The sequence below is a fragment of the Peromyscus maniculatus genome, chromosome 6 (assembly GCF_049852395.1).
Source record: "Peromyscus maniculatus bairdii isolate BWxNUB_F1_BW_parent chromosome 6, HU_Pman_BW_mat_3.1, whole genome shotgun sequence".
Lineage (NCBI taxonomy): Eukaryota > Metazoa > Chordata > Mammalia > Rodentia > Cricetidae > Peromyscus > Peromyscus maniculatus.
In genome coordinates, this window is record NC_134857.1 from 3,126,077 (window position 1) to 3,136,930 (window position 10,854).

Sequence of the window (10,854 nt, forward strand, 5' to 3'; positions counted from 1 at the left end):
TTGCTTTATCGTATAGGATTCTTTTAGCTATCCTGGGTCTTTTGTTTTTCCATATAAAGTTGAGTATTTTTCTTTCCAAGTCTGTGAAGAATTGTGTTGGGATTTTGATGGGGATTGCATTGAATCTGTAGATTGCTTTTGGTAAGATTGCCATTTTTACTATGTTAATCCTACCTATCCATGAGCATGGGAGATCCTTCCATTTTCTGACATCTTCTTCAATTTCTTTCTTTAGAGATTTAAAGTTCTTATCAAAAAGGTCCTTCACTTGTTTATTACTGTTATCCCAAGGTATTTTATATTATTTGTGGCTATTGTAAAGGGTGATGTTTCTCTGACTTCTTTCTCAGCTTTTTTATCATTTGTGTATATAAGAGCTAATGATTTTTTTGAGTTGATCTTGTATCCTGCCACATTACTGAAGGAGTTTATCAGCTGTAGGAGTTCCCTGGTAGAGTTTTTGGGGTCACTTATGTATACTATCATATCATCTGCAAATAGTGAAAGTTTGACTTCTTCCTTGCCAATTTGTATCCCTTTGATCTCCTTTTGTTGTCTTATTGCTCTAGCTAGAACTTCTAGTACTATATTGAATAAATATGGGGAGAGTGGACAGCCTTGTCTTGTTCCTGAATTTAGTGGTATCACTTTGAGTTTCTCTCCGTTTAATTTGATGTTTGCTGTTGGCTTGCTATAAATTGCCTTTATTATGTTTAGAAATGTTATTTGTATTCCTGATCTTTCTAAGACATTATCATGAAGGGGTGTTGGATTTTGTCAAAGGCTTTTTCAGCATCTAATGACATGATCATGTGGTTTTTTCTTTCAGTTTGTTTATATGGTGTATTACATTGACTGATTTTCATTTGGGTATGTTTTACTTTCATTTTCATTGAATTCTAAGAAATCTTTAATTTTTTCCTTTATTTCTTCCTTGACCCATTGATGTTTCAGGTGGGCATTATTCAGTTTCCATGAGTTTGTGGGTTTTCTATAATGTTTGTTGTTGTTGAGGTCTAACTTTAAGGCATGGTGGTCTGATAAGATACAGGAAGTTATTCCAATTTTTTTGTATCTGTTGAGATTTGTTTTGTGTCCAAGCATGTGGTCAATTTTTGAGAAGGTTCCATGGGGTGCTGAGAAGAAGGTATATTCGTTTGTGTTAGGATGCAATGTTCTGTAGATATCTATTAAGTACATTTCAGTTATAACATCTGTTAGGTCTTTTATTTCTTTGTTAAGTTTCAGTCTGGTAGATCTGTCTTTTGGTGAGAGTGGTGTGTTAAAATCTCCCACTACTAATGTGTGGGGTTTGATGTGTGTTTTAAACTTTAGTAGTGTTTCTTTTATGAATGTGAGTGCTTTTGTATTTGAAGCATAAATGTTTAGAATCCAGACTTCATCTTCGTGGATTTTTCCTGTGATAAATATGTAATGTCCATCCTGATCTCTTTTGATTGATTTTAGTTTGAAGTCTATTTTATTAGATATTAGGATAGCTACACCAGCTTGTTTCTTAGGTCTATTTGCTTTGGAAAGCCTTCTCCCAGCCCTTTACTCAGAGGTAGTGTCTGTCTTTGAAGTTAAGGTGTGTTTCTTATATGCAGCAGATGGATGGGTCCTGTTTTCTTATCCATTCTGTTAGCCTGTGTCTTTTTATAGGTGAGTTGAGACCATTGATATTGATGGATATTAATGACCAGTGATTGTTAATTCCTGTTACTTTTTGTGGTTCTGTTGTATTGTCCTTCTGTGGTGTATGTTGGTGTGGGATTATCTATTGCTTGATTTTTCATGGATGTGTTTAGCTTCTTTGGGTTGGATTTTCCCTTCTAGTGCTTTCTGTAGGGCTGGGTTTGTGGACAGGTATTGATTAAATCTGGTTTTATCCTGGAATATTTTGTTTACTCTGCCTATGGTGATTGACAGTTTTGCTGGGTATAATAGTGTGGGTTGGCATCCATGGTCTCTTAGTGTCTGCCTAAGATTTGTCCATGACCTTCTAGCTTTCATAGTCTTGATTGAGAAGTCTGGTGTTATTCTGAAGGGTTTGCCTTTATATGTTACTTGGTCTTTTTCCTTTGCGGCTCTTAATATTTTTTTCTTTGTTCTGTGTATTTAGTGTTTTGATTATTATGTGGCAAGGGGACTTTTTTTGGATCCATCCTATTTGGTGTTCTGTATGCTTCTTCCATCTTCATAGGTATTTTTTTCTTTAGGTTAGGAAAGTTTTCTTCTATGATTTTGTTGAATATATTTTCTGTGCCTTTGAGTTGGTATTCTTCTCTTTCTTCTATCCCTGTTATTCTTAGGATTGGTCTTTTCATAGTGTCCAAAATTTCTTGGACATTTTGTGTTATGACTTTTTTTTTGTCTCTAGTGTTTTCTTTGACTGATGAATCTATTTTCTCTATTGTGTCTTCAGTATCAGAGATTCTCTGTTCCATCTCTTGCAATCAGTTGGCAATGCTTGTTTCTGTAGTTCCTGTTCGTTTAGTCAGGATTTCTATTTCCAGCATTTCCCTCAGCTTGTGTTTTCTTTATTGTCTCAAATTCATTTTTCAGATCTTGGAATGTTTCTTTCATCTGGTTAATTGCTTTTTCTTGGCTTTCTTTTCTTTCTTTGTTTTTTTTTTTTTACCATTTTCTGTTCATTTTTTTCTTCCATTTCTTTAAGGGAGTTTTTTATTTCCTCTTTAATGGAGTTTTTATTTCCTCTTTAAGGGAATTTTTTATTTCTTCTTTAAGGGCCTCTATCACCTTCTTAAAGTCATTTTTAGGATTGATTTCTTCTGTCTTGGTATGTTCAGGTCTTGCAGGTATAGAATCACTAGGTTCTGATGTTGCCTTCTAGGTCTTTATATTGTTGCCTGTATTTTTGCACTGGCATCTACTCATCTCTTCCTCTGCTCGATGCAGGCGGTGTCTGTGTCTGAGAGTGCCTCTCTTGTTCTAATTTTTAGTCTTGGTTCACTAGGAGTTCTTGGTTAAATTAGTGCTCTTGGGCTGATTCTTCAGGAACAGCTGATCTCAGTCAGTGAAGTGTATACTTAAGATTCTGGTGATCTGGCTTGGTGGCTAGTCAGTGCCTTCTTCTGTGTTCCCAGGTCACGCTTTGTTCATTCGTCGACTCCTCAGCTGATCCTGTTTCTTCAGACTTCGAACTGTAGGGATTGGAATCCTCTCCCAGATGGATTTCAGCTGAGCAGGGTAGTCTTACCAACACCTCCAAGTTGTTGTGTTTCACAGGATCAGCAGCTGGGCCCTGGGTTGGCCTCAGACAGAGTGTTCAGATTAGTTCTGGTTCTGTCCCACAGAGATAGCATCTTCTCCGGATGTTGGGATTACAAGAGTCCCTGTTCCAAGCTCTTGATTAAAAGCTTGTTTTCACCAGCTCTTCAGTGAGTAACGCAGTCCAGCAGTGTTCTCCGGAGCTCTGCACAATCCACCTTTCACTGGTCTGCGTCCCAGCACCGAGAGAGCGCACAGAGAGAGCGCTGGCCCATCCAGCTCTCGGGTCCCCAGGCGCCTTCCCTTGCCCCGCCTCGTAGGCGTGACAGTTGCCAGAGTCTCAATGGGGGTTGGAACTTCCAGATCCAAGCTGGAATGGCTACCCACTACATCTCCCCCTTTTTGTCTAAATAAGAAGGTTCTAAACTAATACAAGACTATATACAAAGGAATGGTTATCAAATATTGTCCAGAAATAATGAGGGATAATGACCTAGATAAGATGTAACTAAAACCAATGCAAACAATATCAAGCAAGAAACACATACTAAAATCCAGAGAAGTATAGAGCATAGGTAAATGGCATGTTATAAAGATCATTCAAAGGTGTCCTATCCTAAAGAACCTGAATCTAATACTTAATATGTTCTATCTAAGATATTATATGTACTAAGTTGTAACTATAACTGCTATTCTTCAATCCCATCAAAGACCTGAGAAGGAACATAATGGTACCTGAGAAATGGTAGATGGATGCAAGCAACTTTCGGGAGTCTTGCAAGAGTAGACCAAGACAGCTGGCAGCCTGGACAGCCACCTAATGTTTCTCAGCATTGTCTACAGTGAAAAAAGCAATAATTTTTTCAGAAACCAGTGACAATGAAAAGGTAGTTTCAGATGGCAGTCATGTGCTGAAACAGATAGGAATTTTCAAGGAGATCACCATTAAAGAGAAGAAAGCCTATCTATGTACCCTAAGGGTGTCATGTTAAACTTCAATTAATGAGAGGATTAGGCAAAGTGATTCCTATTCCCAGGAAGCAGCTTTATACAAAACCTGCTGCAAGCATTGTCCAAACTCTGCAAGGTCCATCTCAATTAAGAAGCCAAACTTGTACTGGTTCTGGAAATAAGAAAGAATCAAAATTTCTGGTCATGGATTCCTGATCTGTGGTTTCAGTTTAGCACTTTTGCAGTCATCTATGTTTGGCAGAGTCAGAGCCCCAGGGAGGATTCTGTGAAAGTTCATTGATGAAGCTTTGAGCATGAAGCCTAGGTTGCATTTTGAGACCACAAAATGTTGAGATAACAAAGCTGTGAGACATCTGCCATGGAAAGCTGCATATAGGAAATGGAAGTAGCCAAAGAGATATATGAGAAATTTCAGGAAAATGAGACACCTAAGCTTTGAAATGGAAGCCCCATATGTCTGAGACAGAGCTGCTAAATTTGGTGTTTACCCTGCTGGGTTCCAGTCTTGCCTTGGTTCAGTCTTCACTCACTGAATTCCACTTCTTCTTTGGGAATGGTAATGGGTATTCTGTGCCAGTGTATGTTGGAAAGATGTAACTTCTTTTCTGATTTTACAAGATGTCAGAGTCAAGGAATCACCAGAGTCTCCAAAGAGACCTTGAACATTTGAAATTGTAGGTGCTGTTGAAGACTATGAGGATCATTGAAGATAGACTAAATGCATTTTGATCATGGGGTGATCAGCCCTGGCTGTCCTGAAAGTACCTCTGTATACCAGGCTGACCTGAACTCAAAGATCCAAATATTCTGGCTCTTATGTTCTGTGATTAAATGTTGGCCATCATGCCTGGGCTTTTTTGTTTTTATATTATTGGGTGATGGGCTTGTTGTATAGGTATTTCTACATGTCAAACATATGCTGTTTTGCTGAGCTTCACCCTCATCATGAATTTTGAATTATGGCAAAATGTATCATTCTCTTCCCAGGATGGCATACTCATGACATTAAAACTGCATGAGTCTTCTGAGTCATTCAATTGCAGCTGTGTGACATTCTTCCTACCTATTATGTTGGTTTTTAATTCTTTTGAGGAATGCGCATCTTTTGCTTATATGCATGGATATGTACCACATGTGTGCCTGGTCCTCACAGCAATCAGAAGATAGTTTCATAATCCCTGAACTTGTAGTAATGGATAGTTGTAAGCCCCCATTTATGATGAGCCCAACTCTCTGTAAGACCAGTAAGAGCTCTTAAATATTGAGCCATTTCTACTGTCCTATGTTATTTTTTATGATGAACATTTATATTGCTAATGTTTTCATCTGTTCACTTGTAACTTTAAACATGCATTCCCTTTTAGTAAGATCTTATTATTTTTATAATTTAAACTGGTTTCTGGAAGATCAAAACAGAACTGGAGTGTATGTATATTTCATTGTAGAAACTTCCATAGAAACCTGTGAGTTCTTTTTACCTTTCTTGTACAATTTATTTTTATGGGGGAGAAAGAGTCTTACCAATATGTAACTGGCTAACCTGAAATTCATTGCATAGGCAGGCTGTCAGCAAACTCAATTAAATTCTCCTGCCTTTGCCTTTTGAGTGCTGGGAATAAAGATTTGAGCCAGTACACCCAACTTGCCCATCTTTTTTGTAGTTAGTAATTGTTCACTCAATTTCCCTAATGTGTACTTTGATCTGTTTGCTTGGCTCTCTTATCTCTCTCTCTCTCTCTCTCTCTCTCTCTCTCTCTCTCTCTCTCTCTCGGTTTTTCGAGACACGGTTTCTCTGTGTAGCTTTGTGCCTTTTCTGGAACTCACTTGGTAGTCCAGGCTTGCCTCAAACTCACAGAGATCCGCCTGGCTCTACCTCCCGAGTGCTGGGATTAAAGGCATGTGCCACCACCGCCCGGCATATCTCTTTTTTTAAAAAAAGATTTTTGGTTATGAGCCTAGCCGGGTATTGGTGGCACATGCATTTAATCTCAGCACTCGGGAGCCAGAGCCAGGCAAATCTTTGTTAGTTTGGGGCCAGCCTGGTCTACAGAGCAAGATTCAGGAAAGGTACAAAGCTACACAGAGAAACCCTGTCTCATAAAAAAAAAAGATTATTTATTTATTATGTATACAGTGTGCTGTCTGCATGTCTGCCTGCAGGCCAGAAGAGGGCACCAGATCTCATTGCAGATGGTTGTGAGCCATGTAGTTGCTGGGAATTGAACTCAGGACTTCTGGAAGAACAGCCAGTGCTCTTAACCACTGAGCCATCTGTCCAGCTCCTCTTTATATCTCTTAATAGGCATTTCTCCTGCAAGGCTATATCCTAGACAAAATGTTTAGAAATGACAGATGTGAACCTCATTGTTCAGCTTTTGTTTTCTAAAATGAGTTGATGATTAGAACTTTTGTGTCATGGAATAAGTGTGGGGAGCCCCAGAATTATATGAACATACTGCCAAAGAAGTGTACATCACCATGCTGTCAGTATCACACTTTCTGTTGTACACATGTATGGGATATTTTAGACTGCAGTGACCTATGATGACGTGCATATCGACTTCACGTGGGAGGAGTGGACTTTGATGGATCCTTCCCAGAAGAATCTCTACAAAGATGTAATGTGGGAGACCTACAGAAACCTTACTGCTGTAGGTAAGACAGAATTTCTTTTGTATTACATTTTAAAATAAAAGGACAACTCTTCTGTAGTTATTGATACACTTTTGTAATTTCAATTGAGAAAGAAGAAGAATGAGGTGAATAAATCTGGCATTGTTCTAAGGTTCACTGAAGATAGTAACTTAACTTTTGCACAGTTTCCCATAATATATGATATATTTTCTGGTACTGTATTTTAGGCTACAGTTGGGAAGACCATGATATTGAAGAACATTGTCAAAGTTCTGGAAAACTTAGAAGGTACTTTTCATGTGCTGGCTGATACAAATGTGCCTATGGAGAAATTTTAATGTGTCCCAGAAGTTTTAAATAAAAGTGACAATGTAAATAAGCACAGTTTAAAGTGTACTGATGATTGTTAAATTCTCACGAAACCAAATGCCTCAATTTCAGGTAGCTGATACGTGTTTGCAAGGCATTCCTCTAAGAAAGAACACAGTGAAACAATGCCTTCACTGATATTCTCATTTTAATTACAGCTCCATGATAGTTCTTCTGTTGAACAGCCAATCTGTTTAATTTCATGCCATTCAGATATTGTAAAAGGAATATGTGTTGAATAGGTGAGAAGTATATATCCAAGTATATATCTATGAGGAACAAAAAGTCAAGTTGTGTGAATGCAGTGGGCAAACATTTTATTTGCTTCATTTCCTTTATCAGTATATCATATACTACTGAGGATACAAGCCATGTAAGCATAGGAAGGATGCAACATAACTCTCTCTCACAAACACAGAATGATTAGAGGCTAAGTAGTAGTCCCCACTTGGAGTACAATTTTTGAATGTGATACAGTTTAAATTTAATTGATTTTCCAACTTCATTGGGAATACATCAAGACACGCAGACTGGAGAAAAGCTCTACGAGTATTGGAATGTATAAATATGTCTATTGCCCTATAAAAGGCTCTTACCATTACAGATACCTTCAAAGACACAAAACAGCCCTAAATTAAGGGAAACACTATGAGTGTAAACTTTAAGATCTCATTTGTCTTAAAAATTAGACAAAATTTTAAAATTAATTCATACAAATATAAATATTCATCAGTGTACTGAATGTGATAAAGCTTTTACATGTGCCAATTATCTTTACAGATACAAAGAACATCATATTGGGGAGAAACCCTCTGAATATACTCAATGTGCAAAAGCATTTTTATATTATGGTCACCTTCAGAATAATGAAAGTATTCATACTGGAGAGAAACTCTATAGTTGTATTCAATATGATGAAGCCTTTTCACACAACAGTAGTCTCCAAATACGTGAAGAAACACATACTGGAAAGAAAATCAGTAAGAGTAATCAGTGTGGTAAAGCCTTCACAAGTCATGATCATTTTCAAATACATAAAGGAACACATACTGGAGAGAAACCCTATGAATGTAATCAATGTGGTAAAGCCTTTGCATGTAGCAGTAGACTCCAAAGACATGAAAGAAGACATACTGGAGAGAAACCTTATGAATGTAATCAATGTGGTAAAGCCTTTGCATGTACCAGTAATCTCCAAAGACATGAAAGAACACATACTGGAGAGAGACCCTACAAATGTAATCAATGTGATAAAGCCTTTTCACAACACAGTTATCTCCAAATGCATGAAAGAACACATACTGGAGAGAAACCTTACAAATGTAATCAATGTAATAAAGCCTTTTTACGACCCAGTCGTCTCCAAATACATGAAAGAATGCATTCTGGAGAGAAACCCTACAAATGTAATCAATGTGATAAAGCTTTTGCATGTGCCAGTACTCTCCAAATTCATGAAAGAACACATACTGGAGAGAAACCCTACAAATGTAATCAATGTGACAAAGCCTTTTTACGACATACTCAGCTCCAAATACATGAAAGAATACATTCTGGAGAGAAACCCTACAAATGTAATCAATGTGATCAAGCCTTTGCATGTTCCAGTAGTCTCCGAAAACATGAAAGAACACATTCTGGAGAGAAACCCTACAAATGTAATCATTGTGATCAAGCCTTTGCATATTCCAGTAGTCTCCGAAAACATGAAATAACACATTCTGGAGTGAAACCCTACAAATGTAATCAATGTGATAAAGCCTTTTCAGGACACAGTCTTCTCCAAAGACATGAAACAACACATTCCGGAGAGAAACCCTACAAATGTAGTCAATGTAATAAAGCCTTTTCACAATACAGTCGTCTCCGAATTCATGAAAGAACACATTCCGGAGTGAAACCCTATAAATGTAGTCAATGTCATAAAAACTTTTCACGACACCATCTTCTTCAAATGCATGAAAGAACTCATTCTGGAGAGAAACCCTACAAATGTAATCAATGTGATAAAGGCTTTGCATGTGTTGATAGTTTCCAAATACATGAAAGAAAACATACTGGAGAGAAACCCTACAAATGTAATCAATGTAATAAAGCCTTTTTACAACACTTTCATCTCCAAATACATGAAATAACACATTCTGTAGAGAAACCCCATGAATGTAATCAATGTGGTAAAGGCTTTGCATGTTCCAGTAGTCTCCGAAGACATGAAAGAACACATATTGGAGAGAAACCCTACAAATGTAATCAATGTGATAAAGCCTTTTCACGACACAGTTATCTCCAAAGACATGAAAGAACACATTATTGGAGAGACATCCTACAGATGTAATCAATGTGATAAATGCTTTTTCACAACACAGTAACATTTAAATTCATGAAAGAACACATACTGGATAGAAACCCTCTGAATGTAATCAATATGGTAAAGCCTTTGCATGTACCAATGGTTTCTGAAGACATGAAAGAACACATACTGGAGAGAAACCCTACAGATGTAATCAATGTAATAAAGGCTTTTCACAACACTGTCATCTCCAAATACATGAAAGAACATGTATCTAGAGAAGAAACCCCATAAATGTAGTCAATGTGATAAAGCCTTTATATGTGCTGGTAATCTCTCCATACATTAAGGAACTCATACTGAAGAGGAACCTTACAAATGCAATCAATGTAATAAAGCCTTTATATGACACAGTCATGTCCAAATACAAAACGAATGTATTCTGGACAGAAACTATAAATTTAATGAATGTGGGAAAACCTTTGTATGTCTCAACAATCTCGGAATACATAAAGGAATACATACTGGAGAAAAACCCTAAGACTGAAATCAGTGTGGTAAAGCCTTTGTAATTCAAGGTCATCTTTAAATACATAAAATAACATATACTGGAGAAAAACCCTGCTGTGGGATGGTCTGTGTGTCAAATGTGTTGCTCTGATTGGTTAAAAAATAAAACACTAATTGGCCAGTAGCCAGGCAGGAGGAAGTATAGGTGGGACAAGGAGGAGAAGAATTCTGGGAAGTGGAAGGCTGAGTCAGAGAGACACTGCTAGCCGCCGCCATGACAAGCAGCATGTGAAGATGCCGGTAAGCCACTAGACATGTGGCAAGGTATAGATTTATAGAAATGGAATAATTTAAGATATAAGAACAATTAGCAAGAAGCCTGCCATGGCCATACAGTTTGTAAGCAATATAAGTCTCTGTGTTTACTTGGTTGGGTCTGAGCAGCTGTGGGCCAGGCAAGAAAACTCTAGCTACAAAGCCCTATGAATCAAATCAATTAGATAAAGCCTTTTCAAAACACAATCACCTCCAAATCCATAAAAGAGCACATAAAAGAGAGAAACCCTATGAATGTTATCAATGAGGTAAAACCTGGATGTGCCAGTAGTCTCTGAATACGTAAAGGAACTCATACTAGTGAGAAGCCCTTCAAATATAATTAATGTGATATTGCCTTTTCATACCACAATCCTCTCTAAATACATGAAAGAATACATTCTAAAGAGAAACCTAATGAATAAAATTAATGTGGTTAAGGCTTTACATGTGCTAATAGTCTCAAAATATATAAAAAAAACACACATTGGAGTGAAATCCTGTGAATGTAATCCATGTGCTGAAGCCTTTTC

The 10,854-nt window shown here is 37.4% G+C and overlaps 1 protein-coding gene across 2 annotated transcripts in view; it reads left to right on the top strand.

The window, feature by feature from the left end:
- The window catches only part of LOC102910557 (uncharacterized), a 30,522-nt gene extending 20,407 nt beyond the window's left edge, over nt 1-10,115 (top strand). Inside the window, exons 2-4 of one of the 2 annotated variants that reach the window (XM_006998388.4) lie at nt 6,732-6,858; nt 7,065-7,125; nt 7,987-10,115. In XM_006998388.4, the coding sequence (XP_006998450.4) occupies nt 6,732-6,858; nt 7,065-7,125; nt 7,987-9,541 (1,743 nt within the window). In that variant the 3' untranslated portion in view covers nt 9,542-10,115. The remainder of the gene's footprint in view (nt 1-6,731; nt 6,859-7,064; nt 7,126-7,986) is intronic. The other variant, XM_076573834.1, reaches the window with a different exon arrangement.
- The last annotated feature ends 739 nt before the right edge of the window (nt 10,116-10,854 follow it).